Source organism: Tachyglossus aculeatus, chromosome 19 (genome assembly GCF_015852505.1).
Source record: "Tachyglossus aculeatus isolate mTacAcu1 chromosome 19, mTacAcu1.pri, whole genome shotgun sequence".
NCBI lineage: Eukaryota > Metazoa > Chordata > Mammalia > Monotremata > Tachyglossidae > Tachyglossus > Tachyglossus aculeatus.
The window spans coordinates 32,803,445-32,825,077 of NC_052084.1; the positions used below are offsets into that span (position 1 = coordinate 32,803,445).

Genomic DNA, 21,633 nt, shown 5'->3' on the forward strand with positions numbered 1-21,633 from the left:
TCCTCCCAAGCAGACTCTACACACCCCCTTTTTCTTCTATTCTTCCTCCTTCTTCCCTTCCCTCTCCCTCGGCCACAGACATCCACACACCCAGGCCTCTACCTCTGCCCTCCATCAGTCGCCCTCTCTCTCTCTCCCACAAACAAACTCTACAACCCCCCTTCCCTCTCCTTCCTTTTCCCCTTCCCTCCCACACCATTAATAAGAATAGATAATAATAATTGTATTTGTTAAGCACTTCCTATGTGCCAGGCACTGTACTAAGCGCTGGGGCAGATACAAGCAAATGGGGTTGGACACACACTGTCCCTGTCCCACGTGGGGCTCACAGTCTCAATCCCCATTTTACAGAGGAGGTAACTGAGGCCCAGAGAAGGGAAGCGACTTGCCCAAGGCCACACAGCAGACAAGTGGCGGAGCCCCTTATTTAAGCTGGTTATGGACTGAGAATACATCTGCTTCTTCTGTTGTAGGGTACTGTCCCCAGCGCTTGGCACAGTGCTCTGCACACAGTATGCGCCCAATCAAGACGATTGATGATGCAGAGCAGAAAACAGCCATGCAGACCCTGGCAGATGGTTCACCCTCCCTCCCCTTAAACATCAGTCTTGGTTTGCTGCTTCACAGACACTGAGGGCAAAGTAGAGCAGGCAGGGGTGGACTGAACCCAAATGGTCTTGGGAACTGATAAACCCTGAATGCTAAATGAGCTCGTCGTGGGCAGGAATGTGTCTGTTGTTATGTTGTACTCTCCTAAGCGCTCAGTACAGTGCTTTGCACACAGTAAGCTCTCAATCAGTACGATTGAATAATGCACTGTGCCCCCTGACCCTGGCATTCGAATCGAAGCTGTAATGAGAAGCAACGTGGCTTAGTGGAAAGAGCCCGAACTTGGGAGTCAGAGGACGTGGGTTCTAATCCCGGCTCCGCCACGTGTCTGCTGTGTGACCTTGGGCAAGCCACTTCACTTCTCTGCGGCTCAGTTCCCTCATCTGTAAAATGGGGAGAAAGACTGTGAGCCCCACGTGGGACAACCTGATTACTTTGTATCTACCCCAGCGCTTAGCAGGGTGCTCGGCACATAGTAGGCGCTGAACAAATGCCATAATTATCAAGCGCTTAGTACAGTGCTCTGCACATAGTAAGCGCTCAATAAATACGATTGAATGAATGAATAAATAAAATGAAAAAAAAACCCTAGTACTCACCAGGCCTTTTTCCCCAGGCCAATAGATTTGCATCCTCATTCTCTCCTCTTGTCTCTGTTAACAAAGCGCTCAATAAATACGATTGAATGAATGAATGGAATGGGAAGAAGGGCTTGACAGAAAGCTTTGATTTGTCTTTGGTTTTATCTTCCTGACCATCGTGCGAACTGCACGGAGGGCATACCCAAGACAGTGTGAAATGGTTATTCAACTAATCTTTCCAGGGAAACTCATTGGAAGTTGCTAAACTATCCCCGTTGTTTCAGGAGGAAAGAGAGGCTTGCTCTTCTCCAATTCATCCAGCTACTCTATTCAGGGTTGAAATCGAGAAGACCAAAAATGGAAATTCATTCATTCATTCAATCGTATTTATTGAGCACCTACTGTGTGCAGAGCACTGTACTAAGCGCTTGGGAAGTACAAGTCGGCAACATATAGTGGCGGTCCCTCCCCAACAACAGGCTCACAGTCTAGACAGACAGCAAAACAAAACATGTAGACAGGTGTCAAAATCGTCAGAACAAATAGAATTAAAGCTATATGCACATCATTAACAAAACAAATAGAATAGTAAATATGTACGAGTAAAAGAAAAGGAGTAATAAATCTGTACAAATATACATACAAGTGCTGTGGGGAGGGGAAGGAGGTAGGGCCAGGGGGATGGGGAGAGGAAAAAGGGGGCTCAGTTTGGGAAGGCTTCCTGGAGGAGGTGAGCTCTCAGTAGGGCTTTGAAGGTTGGTGGGGGGGGTCGCGTAACTTGTTATGGTTAGGAAATGACTAGGAAATGACACCTCAAAACAGGGAGAACGGAATGCTGTTTTCATTTGATATTTACTCAACATCCACAGGGTCCCTGATGACTCAATCGATCAGTGCTATTTACTGAGCGCTTATTGGGTGCAGAGCACTGTGCTAAGTGCTTGAAGGGTAAAATACGACACGGTTGGTAGGCACGTTTTCTGCTCACGAGTTGATGGTCGTTTCCGCTCTCAGGGAGTTGGAGTTCTGAAATGAATCTTCACCTTTGGACAGAGAGTATAAATTGAAAATGCCTCTCGGGCAGGGGCCATGCATTTTATTTCTATTATTAACTGTGGTATTTGTTAAGCTCTTACTATGTGCCAAGCACTGTCTTTCGTGCTGGATACAACAAAATCAGATGAGGCCCAAAGGGCTCCTAGGCTAAGGGGCCGCATTTAATCCCCATAAGGAAACTGATAAATCCGTGGCCCAACTCCCTCTGGTAACTAGGAGTTCCTCATCAAACGATCAGTAGTGTTTATTGAGTCCCTTCTACGAGTAAAGCACTGTACTAAATGACTTGGGAAAATACAATCAATTTACAAGCCCCATTCCTGCCCTCCAGGATCTTGCAGGCTACTGGGGAAGATTATAAGGCAGTATGAATATATTTGCATCAATTTACTCCAGCGCTTCGAACAGTGCTTGGCACATAGTAAGCGCTTAACAAATACCAACATTATTTTATTATTATTACTACTCCCTTCTCAGAAGCGAATGACAGGGACCTACGTATCACTATTTCAACTAAACAACATACTACAATTTAACAGGCTTGAATGGGAAAGCTTTGTTTCACAACCCTGATACTTTCACCCCCATAATCTTCCTTGGTTATAATTTCAGTATTCACCTACTTTTGAAATTAGGGTACATTTACTTAGAACCCCAGAAACAGAAAAAAAGCAAGTCCAAATGTTGAAACCTTTTCATATTAATGACCTACTGGATTACCATATGAATTCATATTTTTTCTGTGCATGGGTCTCTTCATCAGATCTGGAGTTTTTCATAATCAGGTTGGAACTTTGTTTAAGAAACCTGGTGCCAGTTGGCTCGATCAACCAATCCATCAATTGTATTTATTGAACACTTACTGGGTGCTCTTCCAAGCGCTTAGAAGAGTCCAGCGTAGCAGAGTTGGTAGGCACATTCCCTGCCCACAACCAGCTTAAAGTCTAGGGGCCTCCTAGAATTGGGTTGGCCCTGGGGAAGATGTCGGTGAAATCCAGAATTTTCTACAGAAAAATTCTGTTTCAAAATGATTCCCCACTCCTGGCGCGAACAAAGTGCGGTCCCTTAAGTCCAGGGTTACAAACGCAGTATCAAATGCTGTAATTAGCCCCCCGTTTTAGAGGAGGTTGGGTTTGAAAGGTGAGTTTCAAGATAGTTGGCTAGTAGCCATTTTGATACTGTTTCAGTGGCCTGGAAACTTTCAACTGCATCAGGAAAAGCAACTGTTCCAATAAACAGTCTAGTTTTGTGTTTGTGGAGAGCTTGTCATGACAAATTTAAACGTGCTAAGCAGCCACCACGGAGTCAAGAATGAGGCTTTTGGGTCACCAGTTCAAGCCAGGCCTGGACCAAGGACAGAGCGCTCTGAAGTGACTCGCAATCTCAAAGAGAGGCATGACGGACCCTTCTTTTATTTATTCTGTTCTTAGCTTCCAAGAAATGCAATCCACATCTCATCCCAGCTCGGTGAGATAAAGTGCCGTTGTCCAGCTTTGCCAAGAGTCCCCACTTACTTGTCCAGGGTGAGACATGAGTTATGCCAGAGGAGTCTTGAAGAATGCTGATCTCATCTATTGGGTTATCGGCAGTCATTCTCTGAAGAGGGGAAAGAAAATGTAGGCAGATTGTTTTTGGTGCGGGGTGGGGAAAGAGGGGAGGAAGGCTAAAGGAAGGGACTTAAAGTAGTTTGTAAAATCATTCCCACATTTTCCAGATGGAGTCACTGAAGCACTTGCCTTCGGCCCCCTCCATGGAGGAAAAGCGGAGGCTATTCATTCACCGTTGTGTTTATTGAGTGCTTACTGTGTGCAGAGCACTGTACCATCATCATCATCATCATCAATCGTATTTATTGAGCGCTTACTATGTGCAAGGCACTGTACTAAGCGCTTGGAAAGTACAAATTGGCAACATATAGAGACAGTCCCTACCCAACAGTGGGCTCACAGTCTAAAAGGGGGAGACAGAGAACAAAACCAAACATGCTAACGAAATAAAATAAATAGAACAGATATGTACAAGTAAAATAAATAAATAAATAGAGTAATAAATATGTACAAACATATATACATATATACAGGTGCTGTGGGGAAGGGAAGGAGGTAAGATGGGGGGAAGGAGAGGGAGATGAGAGGGAGAGGAAGGAAGGGGCTCAGTCTGGGAAGGCCTCCTGGAGGAGGTGAGCTCTCAGTAGGGCCTGAGTAAAGTAAATATATTAATCAGTCATTGGTATTTATTGAGGGCTTACAATGTGCAAAGCACTATGCTAAATATTTGGAAGAGGACAATATAAGTGCATGTAAATTGCAGAAGTAAGGAGGAGTAGGGAAATGGGGATAGAGTGGTAGACCCTTAGGTATTAATCAATCAATCAATCGTTTTTACTGAATGATTAATATGTGCAGAGCACTTTACTAAGACATTGGGAGAACACAGTACAACGGAATTAGCAGACACATGAGCATAAAAATAATAATCATGAGTTCTAATCCCAGCTCTGCCATTTGTCAGTTACGTGACTTTGGGCAAGTCACTTAACTTCTCTGTGCCTCAGTTACCTTGTCTGTAAAATCGAGATTAAGTCTGTGAGCCCCAGGTGGGATAACCTGTTTACCGTGTATCTACCCCAGTGCTTAGAACAGTGCTTGGCACAAAGTAAGCACTTAACAAATACCATCATTATTAATAGTATTTATTAAGCACTTATTATGTTTTGGGGATGCCAAACACTTGGCATACCAAGCACTTGGGAGGTACCCTACAGCAACAGAGACAATCCCTGCCCACAACGGGCTCACAGTCTAGACAACGGGCTATTGGCACCTCAGCCGATGTGGTTCGTGGGACAGGCTATGCTGGTGAGAAACTGTGGGGTGACATTGGTAGTTAGGTCTTCCAGAAGCAGTCGCCTCTTTCAGTTAAGACTTCTTGTCTTCCTAGGATCCAGGAGGACTAAACTGGAGGATCCCAATTTTCTGGGGGCTTGCACCCCTTGCCCACCCAACAAAAGTTCCAAAATAGGTCAGTCCACCAAAATTGTGACCAGCTGGCAAAGTTTTCACTGGGTGTTCTGACGATGGTTCGGTGAGCTACAGTCAGCATCAGTAGCCGAAGAAGTATTTAAACAGGGGTGTGAGCCTCTTTTATAGGAGTTTTGGGTTTTTTGGTGGGGGGGGGGAGGGCGGCTGGGGTCCCAAGCAAAATCTCATGGCTGGTTGGAGGCTAGGAAGGGTATTGTTTTACAGGTATTGCAGGGAGCATGGGCTGAGAAGGTAGACTTTATTTTGTTAATATGTTTTGTTCTGTTCTCTGTCTCCCCCTTCTAGACTGTGAGCCCACTGCTGGGTAAGGACCGTCTCTATACGTTGCCAACTTTTACTTCCCAAGCACTTAGTACAGTGCTCTGCACACAGTAAGCGCTCAATAAATACAATTGAATGAATGAGTGAATGAATAGACTCTGTGCCCTCGGCTTGCATTCATCTAGCACGCAGGCCTAAAAATCTTCTGGGTCAGGGCTGGTTGTCCTGGCACTGCACAAATCCCACTTATGAACATACGTATATTTTTATTTATTACGTTTGTTAATTCAAGTACTTTTTGTAGGCTCCCAGAGAGTAGTGATCACGTGGCCTGCTTCTGTTAAAGGCCTCCCCGGTGTTTAGTTCAGGGCTTCACACTCAGTATGTGCCCAGAAGAATATCATTGATGATGAGGATAATGATAAGGACTCTTGCTTCTGGGGTTTCCTAAGAGGTCTCCCCAAGATAGCCCCACTAATAATAATAATAGCATTTATTAAGTGCTTACTATGTACAAAGCACTGTTCCAAGCGCTGGGGAGGTTACAAAGTGCTCATGCTGTCCCATGGGGGGCTCTCAGTCTTAATCCCCATTTTACAGATGAGGTAACTGAGGCACAGAGAAGTTAAGTGACTTGCCCAAAGTCACACAGCTGGCAATTGGCGGAGCCAGGATTTGAACCCATGACCTCTGACTCCAAAGAGCGTGCTCTTTCCACTGAGCCACGCTGCTTCTCTGATAATAACAGAGTTTGCGTGGTGGTGGTGGTGGAACACACCACCACAGTCTCCTTTTAGACTGTGAGCCCACTGTTGGGTAGGGACTGTCTCTATATGTTGCCAACTTGGACTTCCCAAGCGCTTAGTACAGTGCTCTGCACACAGTAAGCGCTCAATAAATATGATTGATGATGATGATGATGGTGGTGTGTATGTGTGTGTGTAAGGGGAGGGGGTGTCGGGGTGGTGGTGAGGGGAAACCAGAGAGTGGCAACAGCCAAGAAACAGGCTAAGAGAGGATATTGAATCCCTTGGTTGAAGCTAGCTATTCTTCGCTCATTTTTTAAAATAATATTTAAGTGCTTACTCTAAGCCAGGCACTTTACTAAACACTGGGGTAGATAATGGCCACATAGGGCTTGCAGTTTTAATCCCTATTTTACGGAGGAGGGAACAGAGAAGTGAAATGACTTATCCAAGGTCACCCAGCTGACAAGTGGCAGAGCCCAGATTAGAAGGCAGGTCCTTCCGAACTTCCAGACCCACGATCTAGCCACTCATTGCCGGGGTCACTCTCCACTGTCCCTGACAGGGAAGTGGAAATAGCTCCACTTCAGCCCAGTGGAAATCACTTCCTCCTGAAATGATTGCGATTCAGGGCTCTCCCTTTGACTTCACCAGGGAAGTCACTGCCCCCCCCTTCTCCCTGCTCTTCCTCCTCCTCCTCCTCCTCCTCCCCCACCACCATGGGCTTCCTTCTCCCCCATCCCGCCCCAATCCAGCCTCAATCTCCTCACTTAACAGCGTTGGAGGGGAGGCCACCAGCTGCAGGGCTACTTACAGTGGGAATCCACGATCGGAGCTACAGAAAAAAGAAAGAAAAACAGAAATTTCCAGAATCGATATAATAACGACGATGATGGCATTTGTTAAGCGCTTAAGCAGCTTGGCTCAGTGGAAAGAGCCCGGGCTTTGGAGTCAGAGGTCATGGGTTCGAATCCCGACTCCACCACATGACTGCTGTGTGACCTCGGGCAAGTCACTTAACTTCTCTGAGCCTCAGTTACCTCGTCTGTAAAATGGGGATTAAGATTGTGAGCCCCACGTGGGGCAACTTGATCACCTTGTATCCACCCCAGCGCTTAGAACAGTGCTCTGCACGTAGTAAGCGCTTAACAAATGCCATTATTATTATTATTATTACTATGTGCGAGCACTGTTCTAAGCACTGAAGGGGGAGAAGCAGCGTGGCTCGGTGGAAAGATCACGGACTTTGGAGTTAGAGTTCATGGGTTCAAATCCCGGCTCCGCCACTTGTCATCTGTGTGACTTTGGGCAAGTCACTTCACTTCTCTGGGCCTCAGTTACCTCATCTGTAAGATGGGGATGAAGACTGTGAGCCCCACGTGGGACAACCTGATCACCTTGTAACCTCCCCAGTGCTTAGAACAGTGCTTCGCACATAGTAAGCGCTTAATAAATGCCATCATTATTATTATTATATAAGGTGATCAGGTTGTCCCACGGGGGGCTCACAGTCTTAATCTTCAGAAGCAGCGTGGCACAGTGGAAAGAGCCCAGGCTTGGGAGTCAGAGGTCGTGGGTTTGAATCCCGGCTCCGCCACTTGTCAGCTGTATGACCTTGGGCAAGTCACTTCACTGGGCCTCAGTTGTCTCATCTGTAAAATGGGGATGAAGACTGTGAGCCCCAGATGGGGCAACCTGATTACCTTGTATCCCCCCTGCGCTTAGAACAGAGCGTCGCACATGGTAAGCGCTTAACAAATGCCATCATTATTCATCATCATTATCAATCATATTTATAGAGCACTTACTGTGTGCAGAGCACTGTACTAAGCGCTTGGGAAGTCCAAGTTGGCAACATACAGAGACAGTCCCTACCCAACAGTGGGCTCACAGTCTAAAAGGGGGAGACAGAGAACAAAACCAAACATACTAACAAAATAAAATAAATAGAATAGATATGTACAAGTAAAATAAATAAATAAATAAATATTCTTAATCCTCATTTTACAGATGAGGTAACTGAGGCACAGAGAAGTCAAGTGACTTGCCCAAGGTCACACAGCTGACAACTGGCGGAGCTGGGATTTGAACCCGTGACCCCCGACTCCCGAGCCCACGCTCCTTCCAGCGAGCCACGCCGCTTCTCCATATAGAAAAGGGGCGGCGGGGGAGAGGCGCTCGACAGGGAAGGGGAGGCGAACGTAACTTCTGAGGTTCCCGAAGCGGCGAAATCTGCCGCTCTGATAGGCAACTACTGTGGGAACTATCAGAGTAAAACACCAGATGCCAAACTTAATACGCAGATGCTGCGTGCACACTTGAAGGTCCCCCCTTTATGTCCCTAATTTTCCATTTCCCTCCTAAGATGGGTTCTTTTTTTCCTCCTTCTGGTTAGGTTTTCAACAGTTGTCCCCTTGACAAACCTCTTAATAAGGTTCCAAGATGCTTCGCCGTCCCCCGATGGAGTTTTTAGAACCCGGCCACAAGCGACACGGAGCGTCTCTTGAGAAATGTTTGGGCGCTCGGAGAAACCATCCATTATTTTGGTGAAAGAGAGGGAAGGGGAAGGCCAGCTGGCAGTGCAAAGGAGTCCTGCCGTTGGGAGCCTTTCAGGCAGCACCTCTGAAGGCCTTTGATTAATTGGTCTGGTCCTTGGGGCCTTGTAAGCAACGTGGCCTGTCAGAAAGAGCACGAGCCTGGGTGTCGGAGGCCCTGGCTTCATCATCATCATCATCATCGATCGTATTTATTGAGCGCTTACTGCGTGCAGAGCACCGGACTAAGCGTTTGGGAAGTACAAGTTGGCAACATCTAGAGACAGGCCCTACCCAACGGCGGGCTCACAGTCTAGAAGGGGGGAGACGGAGAACAAAACCAAACATACTAACAAAATAAAACAGACAAAATAAAATAAATAGACAAAATAAAGTAGACATAATATAATAATAATAATGATGGCATTTATTAAGCGCTTACTATGTGCAAAGCACTGTTCTAAGCGCTGGGGAGGTTACAAGGTGATCAGGTTGTCCCACCCGGGGGAGGTCGCAGTCTTAATCCCCATCTTACAGACGAGGTAACTGAGGCCCAGACAAGTTAAGTGACTTGCCCAAAGTCACACAGCTGGCAGTTGGCGGAGCCGGGATTTGAACCCATGACCTCGGACTCCAAAGCCCGGGCTCTTTCGCACTGAGCCACGCTGTTCTAATCCCCGGCTCTGCCGCTTGTCAGCCGTGTGACTCTGGGCAAGTCACTTCACTTCCCTGGGTCTCAGTTACCGCATCTGTAAAATGGGGATGAAGACTGTGAGTCCCACGTGGGACAATCTAATTACCTTGTATCCACCCCAGCGCTTAGAACAGTGCCTGGCACATAGTAAGCCCTTAACAAATACCATAATTATCGTGATTATTACGTAGCTCTCTCACTGCTTAGTACCTCAGTGCCTGGCACATAGTAAGTGCTTAACAAATACAATAATAATAATAATAATAGTATAGTAAGCACTTAACTAATACCATAATAGTAATAATAATAATGATTATAGAACATGTTTAACAAATACTGTCATGAATTATAGTAAGCATTTAACAAACACCATAATAATAATAATAATTATAGTAAGCAGTTAACAAGTACAATAATAATAATTTTGCTTAATGCTTCATAATAATGCTTAACAAATACCATAATAATAATAATAATGGCATTTATCAAGCACTTACTATGTGTAAAGCACTGTTCTAAGTGCTGACTGTAGTAAGCGCTAAACAAATACCATAACAATAAAAATAAAAATTATACTATGTGCGTAACAAATACCATAATCATCACTATAGTAAGTGCTTAACAGATACCATAATAAAAATAATAATAATACACTTAACAAATAGCATAATAATTACAGTAAGCACTTAACAAATACCATAATAATCATAATTACAGTAGACACAATACCATAACAATAACAATGATAATTATTATAGTAAACCCGTAATAAATTCCATAATAATCATAATTATAGTAAGAGATTATTAAATACAATAGTAACAAGCGCTTAATAAATACCATAATAATAATAATTCTAGTAAGAGCTGAATAAACACAACAGTAACAAGCGCCTAATAAATACCATAATAATCATAATTATAGTAGGAGCTTAATAAATACAACAGTAACAAGTGCTTAATAAATACCATAATAATCATAATTATAGTAAGAGCTTAATAAATACAATAGTAACAAGCGCTTAATGAATATCATAATAATCATAATTATAGTAAGAGCTTAATAAATACAATAGTAACAAGCGCTTAATAAATACCATAATAATCATAATTCTAGTAAGAGCTGAATAAATATAATAGTAACAAGTGCTTAATAAACACCATAATAATCATAATTATAGTAAGAGCTTAATAAATACAATAGTAGTAAGTGCTTAATAAATACCTTAATAATCATAATTATAGTAAGAGCTTAATAAATACAATAGTAACAAGCGCTTAATAAATGCCATAATAATCATAATTATAGTAAGAGCTTAATAAATACAATAGTAACAAGCGCTTAATAAATACCATAATAATCATAATTATAGTAAGAGCTGAATAAATACAATAGTAACAAGCGCTTAATAAACACCACAATAATCATACCATAATAATCATCATTCTAGTAAGAGCTGAATAAATACAACAGTAACAAGCGCTTAATAAATACCATAATAATCCTCATTCTAGTAAGAGCTGAATAAATACAACTGTAACAAGCGCTTAGTAAATACCATAAGAATCATAATTCCAGTAATCACAATCATCATTCTAGTAAGAATTATGTTACAGTAGGAGCTGAATAAATACCACGGTGACAAGCGCTTAATACCATAATAATCATAATTATAGTAAGAGCTTAATAAATAAAGTAGTGACAAGCGCTTAATAAATACCATAATAATCATAATTATAGTAAGAGCTTAATACAATAGTAATAAGCGCTTAATAAATACCATAATAATCATAATTCTAGTAAGGCCTTAATAAATACAATAGTAACAAGCGCCTAATAAACACCATAATAATCATACCGTAATAATCATCATTCTAGTAAGAGCTGAATAAATACAACGGTAACAAGCGCTTAACAAATACCATAATAATCCTCATTCTAGTAAGAGCTGAATAAATACAACTGTAACAAGCGCTTAGTAAATACCATAAGAAGCATAATTCCAGTAATCACAATCATCATTCTAGTAAGAATTATGTTACGGTAGGAGCTGAACAAATACCACGGTGACAAGCGCTTAAGAAATACCATAATAATCCTCATTCTAGTAAGAGCTGAATAAATACAACGGTAACAAGCGCTTAGTAAATACCATAAGAATCATAATTCCAGTAATCACAATCATCATTCTAGTAAGAATTATGTTACGGTAGGAGCTGAATAAATACCACGGTGACAAGCGCTTAAGAAATACCATAATAATCATAATTATAGTAAGGGTTTAATAAATTACAGTAGTGACAAGCGCTTAATCAATACCGTAATAATCATCGTCATTATAGGCAGCGGCCTAACAAATAATGATTCGAGTGAGAAACAGCACGAGAGCCAAGGGAGGAAGCAAAGGGACAAGGGCGGCCGCGGAGGGAGGGCGGTAGGGGGCGCTGCTGCTGCGGCCGATCCCCCCCGTGGCCGGCGAAGGGCGGGCGGCAGGGGGCGCTGTTGCTGCGGCCGATTCCCCCCCCGTGGCCGGCGAAGGGCGGGCGGTAGGGGGCGCTGCAGCTGCGGCCTATTCCCCCCTCCACCCTGCAGGGCAGGCCCGGAGGGCGTCAAGGGGGAGGCGGCGGCCAACAAGGAGGAGGAGGAGCAGTGTGTCTGTCTGTGTGTGTGTGTGTGTGCGTGTGTCTGTGTGTGTGTGTGTGTGTGTGACCAGCCTCGGGGGGCATCACCCGCATCATCAGGGGGGGTACCAACCGCTGCTGCCCCTCCTCCTGCTGGGCGGCCCTCAAGGCTCCGCAGTTCTGCGCTGCCCTGCACACAGTAAGCGCTCAGTACATAGGAACCGACCTGTCTCGGTGTCTGTGCGGGGAGGGGGTGTTTGGGGGTGCTTGGGGGGGTGTATTTGTGCGGGGGAGGGGGTATTTTGAGTCTTCTGTGGGTGTGCATTTGAGTGTCCTGGGGGTGTGTGCGTGTATTGGTATGTGGGGGGTGTTTGAGTGTAATGTGGGTGTGCATTTGAGTTCTGGGGGGTGTGGGGCTTTTTTTTGTGTGTGTGTATTTGTGGGGGGGTGTTTGAGTGTAATGTGGGTGTCCTGGATGTGTATTTGTGTGTGTGTGTGGGGGGGGGTATTTGAGTGTTCCGTGGGTGTGTATTTGAGTTCCGTGGGTGTATTTGTATGGGGGGGGGGGGGGTTTGAGTGTAATGTGGGTGTGCATTTGAGTGTCCTGGATGTGTATTTGTGTGTGTGTGGGTGGGTGGGGGTATTTGAGTGTTCCGTGGGTGTGTTTTTGAGTTTCGTGGATGTATTTGTGTGTGGGGGGCTGTTTGAGTGTAATGTGGGTATGCATTTGAGTGTCCCGGGTGTGTTTTTGTGTGTGTGTGTGTGGGGGGTATTTGAGTGTTCCGTGGGTGTGTATTTGAGTTCCGTGGGTGTATTTGTGTGGGGGGGTGTTTGAGTGTAATGTGGGTATGCATTTGAGTGTCCCGGGTGTGTTTTTTTGTGTGTGTGTGTGGGGGGGGTATTTGAGTGTTCCGTGGGTGTGTATTTGAGTTCCGTGGGTGTATTTGTGTGGGGGGGTGTTTGAGTGTAATGTGGGTGTCCATTTGAGTGTCCCGGGTGTGTTTTTGTGTGTGTGTGTGTGGGGGGTATTTGAGTGTTCCGTGGGTGTGCATTTGAGTGATCGTTTTGTGTGTGTGTGTGTTTGTGTGTGCGGGGGGGGGTGTTTGAGTGTAATGTGGGTGTGCATTTGAGTGTTCTGTGGGTGTGCATTTGAGTTCTGGGGGGGTGTTTTGTGTGTGTGTGTATTTGTGGGGGGGTGTTTGGGTGTAATGTGGCTGTAATGTGGGTGTACATTTGAGTGTCCTGGATGTGTATTTGTGTGTGTGTGTGTGGGGGGGGTATTTGAGTGTTCCGTGGGTGTGCTTTTGAGTTCCGTGGGTGTATTTGTGTGTGGGGGGGTGTTTGAGTGTAATGTGGGTGTACATTTGCAAATGTACGTGTTTTGTTTTGTTGTCTGTCTCTCCCTTCCAGACTGTGAGCCCATTATTGGGTAGGGACCGTTTCTCTCTGTTGCCGATTTGTACTTCCCAAGCGCTTAGTACAGTGCTCTGCACATAGTAAGCCCTCAATAAATACGATTGAATGAATGAATTTGAGTGTCCCGGGTGTGTATTTGAGTGTTCCATGGGTGTGTGTTTGAGTTCCGTGGGTGTATTTGTGTGGGGGGGGTGTTTGAGTGTAATGTGGGTATGCATTTGAGTGTCCCGGGTGTGTATTTATGTGTGTGTGTGGGGGGGGGATTTGAGTGTTCCGCGGGTGTGTATTTGAGTTCCGTGGGTGTATTTGTGTGTGGGGGGGTGTTTGAGTGTAATGTGGGTGTCCATTTGAGTGTCCCGGGTGTGTATTTGTGTGTGTGTGTGGGGGGGGGGGGTATTTGAGTGTTCCGTGGGTGTGCATTTGAGTGTTCGTTTTGTGTGTGTATGTTGTGTGTGTGTATACGTTGTGTGTGCGGGGGGATATTTGAGTGTTCCGTGGGTGAGCATTGGAGTGTTCGTTGGGTGTGTGTATTTGTGTGTGGGGGGGGCATTTGAGTGTCTTGTGGGTGTGCGTTTGAGCGTCCTGTGGGTGTATTTTTCCGGGGGGGATATTTTGAGTGTTTGTGTATTGGGGTGGGTATTTGAGTGTTGTGTGGGTGTGCATTTGAGTGTCCTGCGTGTGTATTTGTGACGGGGGGAGGTATTCGAGTGTTGTATGGGTGTGCATTTGAGTGTTCTGTGTTGTGTGCTTTTATTTGTGCGGGGGAGTATTTTGAATGCTTTGTGGGTGTGCATTTGAGTGTTGTGTGTATTTGTGGGGGCGTATTTGCGTGTTCTGAGATGTGCATTTGAGTGTTCTCTGTGTGTGTATTGTGTTGGGGGGGTATTGAGTGTTCTGTGGCTGTACATTTGAGTGTTCTCTGTGTGTGTGTGTGTGTGTATTTGTGGGGAGGGGTATTTTGAGTGCTCTGTGGGTGTGCATTTGAGTGTTGTGTGTATTTTTTGGGGGGTATTTGAGTGTTCTGTTTGTGTGTGTTCTGTGTGTAATAATAATAATGATGATGGTACTTGGTAAGCGCGTACTATGTGCCAAGCACTATTCTGAGTAGGGATTGTCTCTGTTGCCGAATTGTCCTCTCCAAGCGCTTAGTACAGTGCTCTACGCTCAGTAAATGCGATTGAATGAATGAATTTGTGTGTTCTGTGTGTATTATTAATAATAATAATAATGGTATTTATTAAGTGCTTACTATGTGCCAAGCAGTGGGGTAGATAGAAGGTAATGAGGTTGCCCCACGTGGGGCTCCCAGGCTTCATCCCCATTTTCCAGCTGGGGTGGAATTAGATCCCACGTGCTCTGACTCCCAAACCCGGGCCTTCGACACTAAGCCACGTGTGTGTATATGTGTTGGGGTGTGTGTGTGTTCATTCAATCGTATTTGTTGAGCGCTTACCGTGTGCAGAGCACTGTACTGAGCGCTTGGGAAGTACAAGTCGGCAGCAGCCCCATGAACCAGATAAATGATGATTAAAAAAAGCCTATTCTTGTGTGTTTGTGTGTGTGTGTTCATTCATTCAATCGTATTTGTTGAGCACTTACCGTGTGCAGAGCACTGTACTGAGCGCTTGGGAAGTACAAGTCGGCAGCAGCCCCATGAACCAGATAAATGATGATTAAAAAAAGCCTATTCTTGTGTGTTTGTGTGTGTGTGTTCATTCATTCAATCGTGAGCGCTTACCGTGTGCAGAGCACTGTACTGAGCGCTTGGGAAGTACAAGTCGGCAGCAGCCCCATGAACCAGATAAATGATGATAAAAAAAGCCTATTCTTGTGTGTTGTGTGTGTGTTCATTCATTCAATCGTATTTGTTGAGCGCTTACCGTGTGCAGAGCACTGTACTGAGCGCTTGGGAAGTACAAGTCGGCAGCAGCCCCATGAACCAGATAAATGATGATTAAAAAAAAGCCTATTCTTGTGTGTTTGTGTGTGTGTGTGCGTGTTCATTCATTCAATCGTATTTGTTGAGCGCTTACCGTGTGCAGAGCACTGTACTGAGCGCTTGGGAAGTACAAGTCGGCAGCAGCCCCATGAACCAGATAAATGATGATTTTAAAAAAGCCTATTTTTGTGTGTTTGTGTGTGTGTGTGCTTGGCCCACCCCCGGCAGAGGGAGGAGCAGTCAGTTGTTGAGGACTAGAGGTTTTGGGGGACAACAGGCCCCACCCCAGAGCCCGGGACTGGGATTCAGAAGGTCATGGGTTCCAATCTCGCCCCCGCCACCTGTCTGCTGGGAGACCTCAGGTGAGCCGCTTAGTAATAATAATGATGATGGTATTTGTTAAGCGCGTACTATGTGCTAAGCGCTGGGGGGGGGATACAAGGTGATCAGGTTGTCCCACGTGGGGCTCACCGTCTTCATCCCCGTTTTACGGATGAGGGAACTGAGGCCCAGAGAAGTTAAGCCCCCTGTTGGGTAGGGACCGTCTCTATATGTTGCCAACTTGTACTTCCCAAGCGCTTAGTCCAGTGCTGTGCACACAGTAAGCGCTCAATAAACATGACTGAATGAAAAGTGACCTGCCCAAAGTCACGCAGCTGACAGTTCTATTTATTTTATTTTGTTAGTATGTTTGGTTTTGTTCTCTGTCTCCCCCTTTTAGACTGTGAGCCCACTGTTGGGTAGGGACCGTCTCTAGATGTTGCCAATTTGTACTTCCCAAGCGCTTAGTCCAGTGCTCTGCACATAGTAAGCGCTCAATAAATACGATTGATGATGATGATGACCGTTGGCGGAGCCGGGATTTGAACCCATGACCTCCGACTCCAAAGCCCGGGCTCTTTCCACTGAGCCAAGCCGCTTAACTTCTCAGTGCCTCAGTTTCCTCATCTGTAAAATGGGGATGAAGACCGTGAGCCCCACGTGGGACAACCTCCTCACCTTGGCTCCACCCCGGCGCTTAGAACAGTGCCTGACCGTGATTCATTCATTCATTCAGTTGTATGCTCTGCACACAGTAAGTGCTCAATAAATACGATTGAATGAATGAATTTATTGAGCGCTTACCGTGTGCAGAGCACTGTACTAAGCGCTTGGGAAGTACAAGTCGGCAACATACAGAGACGGTCCCTGCCCAACAACGGGCTCGCAATCTAGAAGGGGGAGACAGACAACAAAACTAGGAAGCGCTTAACGTTAACATTAATGTTAATTAATATGGTTAATATTAAATACCATTAATAATGGCATTTATTAAAAGCTTACTATGTGCAGAGCACTGTTCTAAGCGCTGGGGAGGTTACAAGGCGATCAGGTTGTCCCACGGGGGGCTCACAGTCTTAATCCCCATTTTACAGATGAGCTAACTGAGGCCCAGTGAAGTGACTTGCCCAAAATCACACAGCTGACAGTTGGCGGAGTCGGGATTTGAACCCATGACCTCTGACTCCAAAGCCCGGGCTCTTTCCACTGAGCCACGCTGCTTCTCGTTAATATTGTTATTATCTTGATGAAGCTGCCAGGCCTCGTGGGGTGGGGCGGGAAATTGGGAGCGGTGCCCCGCCTCTGTGGGGGCAACCTCCCACTTCGTTGCAGAGGTGTGGGCTCGCCCTTACCTTGTATCCTCCCCAGCGCTTAGAACAGTGCTTTGCACATAGTAAGCGCTTAATAAAATACCGTTGTTATTATTATTATTATTATTTCAGTGGCCCCTGGGCAACCGTTCTTACCTCCCTGCCGTTGCCTCTGGGAGAGGATTTATCAAGTCCCTTGGCAGCTAATTAATAGTATTTCCGGAGCTCCTGTTGTGTGCGGAGCGCTGTGCTAAGCGTTTGGGAGAGCACAACAGCTTGAACATCCACGATCCCTATCCTCGAGGAGTTTAACAATCTAACAGGTGAGTCAGGCATTCAATTTCTCTAGGCTGTAAGCTCGTTTTAGGCAGCGAACCTGTTGCTAATTCTGCTGTTTCGTATTTTCCAAGTGCCTTAGAACAGCGCTCTGCACGTAATAATAATAATATGATAGCATTTATTAAGCGCTTACTATGTGCAAAGCACTGTTTGCCTTAGAACAGTGCTCTGCACATAATAATAATAATGATAGCATTTATTAGGCGCTTACTATGTGCAAAGCACCGTTTGCCTTAGAACAGTGCTCTGCGCATAATAATAATAATGATAGCGTTTATTAGGCGCTTACTATGTGCAAAGCACTGTTTGCCTTAGAACAGCACTTTGCACATAATAATAATAATGATAGCATTTATTAAGCGCTTACTATGTGCAAAGCACTGTTTGCCTTAGAACAGCGCTCTGCACATCATAATAATAATGATGATAGCATTTATTAAGCGCTTACGATGTGCAAAGCACTGTTTGCCTTAGAACAGTGCTCTGCGCATAATAATAATAATAATGATAGCATTTATTAGGCGCTTACTATGTGCAAAGCACCGTTTGCCTTAGAACAGTGCTCTGTGCATAATAATAATAATGATAGCATTTATTAGGCGCTTACTATGTGCAAAGCACTGTTTGCCTTAGAACAGCACTCTGCACATAATAATAATAATGATAGCATTTATTAAGCACTTACCATGTGCAAAGCACTGTTTGCCTTAGAACAGCGCTCTGCACATAATAATAATGATAGCATTTATTAAGTGCTTACTATGTGCAAAGCACTGTTTGCCTTAGAACAGCGCTCTGTGCATAATAATATTGATAGCATTTATTAGGCACTTACTATGTGCAAAGCACTGTTTGCCTTAGAACAGCGCTCTGCACATCATCATAATAATAATGATAGCATTTATTAAGCGCTTACTATGTGCAGAGCACTGTTCTAAGCGCTGGGGAGGTTACACGGTGATCAGGTAGTCCCACGGGGGGCTCATGGTCTTAATCCCCATTTTACAGATGAGATAACTGAGGTACAGAGGAGTTGTGACTTGCCCAAAATCACACAGCTGTCAAGTGGCGGAGGTGGGACTTGAACCCACGACCTCTGACTTCAAAGCCCGGGCTCTTTCCACTGAGCCACGCTGCTTAGCAAGCACGCAGTGCCACTGATTGATTACTGATTGATTGCAGGTAGGAGGAAGTAATAGACTGTATAGATAGGTGGATAAATGCTGGGTGGAGAGCAAGCAGCAGGTTGTGAGTTTCTCTCTGTTTTCTATTCTCTGTTTTATATTGTATTTTATTGTGTGATTGCAGTATTGTATTTGTGTTACATTATTTGTATTGTATTACTTTTATATTATAATAATAATTTTATTATTGTTGTTATTAAGCTCTTACTATGTGTTAAGTGCTGTTCTAAACCCTGGGGGTAGTTATAAGTTAATCAGGCTGAACACAGTGCCTGGCTCACAGTCCAATTAGGAGGGAGAACAGGTATCAAATCCCCATTTTACAGATGAGGAAACTGAGGCACAGAGCAGTTAGGTGCCTTGATCAGGATCATACGGCAGGTAACCGAAGCAGCATGGCTCAGTGGAAGAAGCACGGGCTTTGGAGTCAGAGGTCATGGGTTCAAATTCCGGCTCCACCAAGTGTCAGCTGTGTGACTTTGGGCAAGTCACTTAACTTCTCTGTGCCTCAGTTCCCTCATCTGTAAAATGGGGATGAGCCCCACGTGGGACAACCGATCATCTTGTATCCCAACAGTGCTTTGCATATAGTAAGCCCTTAATAAATACCATCATTATTATTATTATTCTCTGTGCCTCAGTTACCTCATCTGTAAAATGGGGATTAAGACTGTGAGCCCCCCATGGGACAACCTGATCACCTTGTAACCTCCCCAGCAATTAGAACGGTGCTTTGCACATAGTAAGCACTTAATAAATGCTATTATTATTATTATTATTAACGGGCAGAGCTGGGATTAGAACCCAGGACCTCTAGCTCCCAGCCCAAGCTGGGAGCAACAGTCTGCAACAGTCCAAGATGAAGTGAGGATTCTGGATGATGATGGCATTTGTTAAGCGCTTACTATGTGCAAAGCACTGTTCTAAGCGCTGGGGGGATACAAGGTGATCGGTTTGCCCTGCGTGGGGCTCACAGTCATCATCCCCATTTTACAGATGAGTGAGGCACAGAGAATAATAATAATAATAATGATGGCATTTATTCGAACCCATGACCTCCGATTCCAAAGCCCGTGCTCTTTCCACTGAGCCACGGGGTCATGCCTTATTCTCCTCCCCCTGTTGTTTTTGTTTATCCTAGGGCCTCTCATTTTTCTGGGGGGCTGGGGCAGTCAGGGTAAGTGTCTCCACTGTTTCTCTGGATTTTGCAGGTTAGTGTCATCATCATCATCAGTCGTATTTATTGAGCGCTTACTATGTGCAGGGCACTGTACTAAGCGCTTGGGAAGTACAAATTGGCAACATATAGAGACAGTCCCTACCCAACAGTGGGCTCACAGTCTAAAAGTGTCCTCAGCAGTGTTTCCTTTAAAACATTATTACTAGTATCAGCAAGGCGATAGATCAATCAGTGGTGTTTATCAAGCTCTTACTGTATACAGCACCTGTATATATGTATATATGTTTGTACATATTTATTACTCTATTTTACTTGTACATATCTATTCTATTTATTTTATTTTGTTAATATGTTTGGTTTTGTTCTCTGTCTCCCCCTTCTAGACTGTGAGCCCACTGTTGGGTAGGGACTGTCTCTATATGTTGCCAACTTGTACTTCCCAAGTGCTTAGTACAGTGCTGTGCACACAGTAAGCGCTCAATAAATACGATTGATTGATACAGGGCACTGTACTGGGAAAGTACGATGCTATAGAGTTGGCAGGCATGGTCCCTGCCCACCCAGCGCTTGAGAGAAGTCGTCAGCTGAAAGATTCATTTATTCTTCATTCAATCGTATTTATTGAGCGCTTACTGTGTGCAGAGCACTGTACTATGCGCTTGGGAAGTACAAGTTGGTAACGTATAGAGACGGTCCCTACCCAACAGTGGGCTCACAGTCTAGAACGGGAGACGGAGAAAAAAACAAAGCATATTAACATACAAATGTATACGAAAGCATATTACGTACAAATGTATATACATATATGCATACAGAAAGATGTCACGTGCTCTTTGGCCTCAATACAGAGCATTTCTTTGGGGTAGCCGGACCCTCTGGATTGTTTCGGATTTTATTTGTACATATTCTATTTATTTTCTGTTAATATGTTTTGTCTTGTTCTCTGTCTCCCCCTTCTAGACTGTGAGCCCATTGTTGGGTAGGGACCATCTCTATATGTTGCAAACTTGTACTTCCCAAGCGCTTAGTACAGTGCTCTGCACACAGTAAGTGCTCAATAAATACGATTGAATGAATGAATCCCCTGTACCCCCAATTCCCAGGTCGGGGTCACTACATCCAACCGCGGAACTCAGAATGAGGAGCCGTGGTGGCAGGAGGCTGGACAAAAATCCAGAAGTCCAGACATGCGGCCTTCTAATCGTGCCCTTTAATTCTGGTCACCCCGGTTATAGGCCGGCCATGGGGCTTTGAAGGACACAGGCTTCAGGTGATTGCATTTCATAAAATCTTCTCACAGCTGGGAAAGCCTCATCTCACTCCCTGAGAAAGGCAGGGGAAATCTCCATAGAGGAAGTTCTGCGAGCCAATAAAGACGAACCTAGCCATTTATATCCCCTGTGCTTATTTGTGAACGAAGCGGGGGGGGGGGGGGGGGGGGGGGGGATTTGCCTTGTTCCGAGTCACCCGGCCGTGCAGAGGAGAAAGAGGACTGCTATCTTGGAGATGGGAACAAAGTTAAATGAGCTAAAACAAGAATGGGCATGTTTTATTGGTGCTGAAAGTTATCAAAAGGCTCTTATCCTACTTCCAGCTCCCTTGAAATAGGGCCGTCCCAGAAAATGAGGGCAGTCGGAGCCCAGTAAAGACTGAATCCTCCCGTTTTTTCGTAGTCATAGTAGTGGTATTAAGCTTCTACTGGATGCAATGCACTGCCCTACGTGCATGAGAAGTACAATAGACTCACGGAGTCCTCATTTCCCCGCCCACAAGGTGTTTACACTTTGAGGGAGATCACAGA

General features: G+C 44.9%; 2 protein-coding genes across 4 annotated transcripts in view; one reads left to right on the forward strand and one right to left on the reverse strand.

Annotated features, from left to right (window-relative positions):
* Positions 1–21,590, reverse strand: part of RRAGD (Ras related GTP binding D) — a 47,846-nt gene extending 26,256 nt beyond the window's left edge. Inside the window, exons 1-6 of the mRNA XM_038760891.1 lie at positions 21,580–21,590; positions 21,300–21,359; positions 11,906–12,108; positions 7,109–7,129; positions 2,179–2,233; positions 1,365–1,375 (exon numbers count right to left, since the gene is read on the reverse strand). Coding sequence (XP_038616819.1) covers positions 1,365–1,375; positions 2,179–2,233; positions 7,109–7,129; positions 11,906–12,108; positions 21,300–21,359; positions 21,580–21,590 — 361 coding nt within the window. The remainder of the gene's footprint in view (positions 1–1,364; positions 1,376–2,178; positions 2,234–7,108; positions 7,130–11,905; positions 12,109–21,299; positions 21,360–21,579) is intronic.
* Positions 12,219–21,633, forward strand: part of ANKRD6 (ankyrin repeat domain 6) — a 102,583-nt gene continuing 93,168 nt past the window's right edge. For 2 of the 3 annotated variants that reach the window (XM_038760953.1, XM_038760955.1), the window contains exon 1: positions 17,268–17,452. The gene's annotated coding sequence lies outside the window, so the exon portion shown is untranslated. Of the gene's footprint in view, positions 12,343–17,267; positions 17,453–21,633 lie in introns of those variants that run through there. The other variant, XM_038760954.1, reaches the window with a different exon arrangement.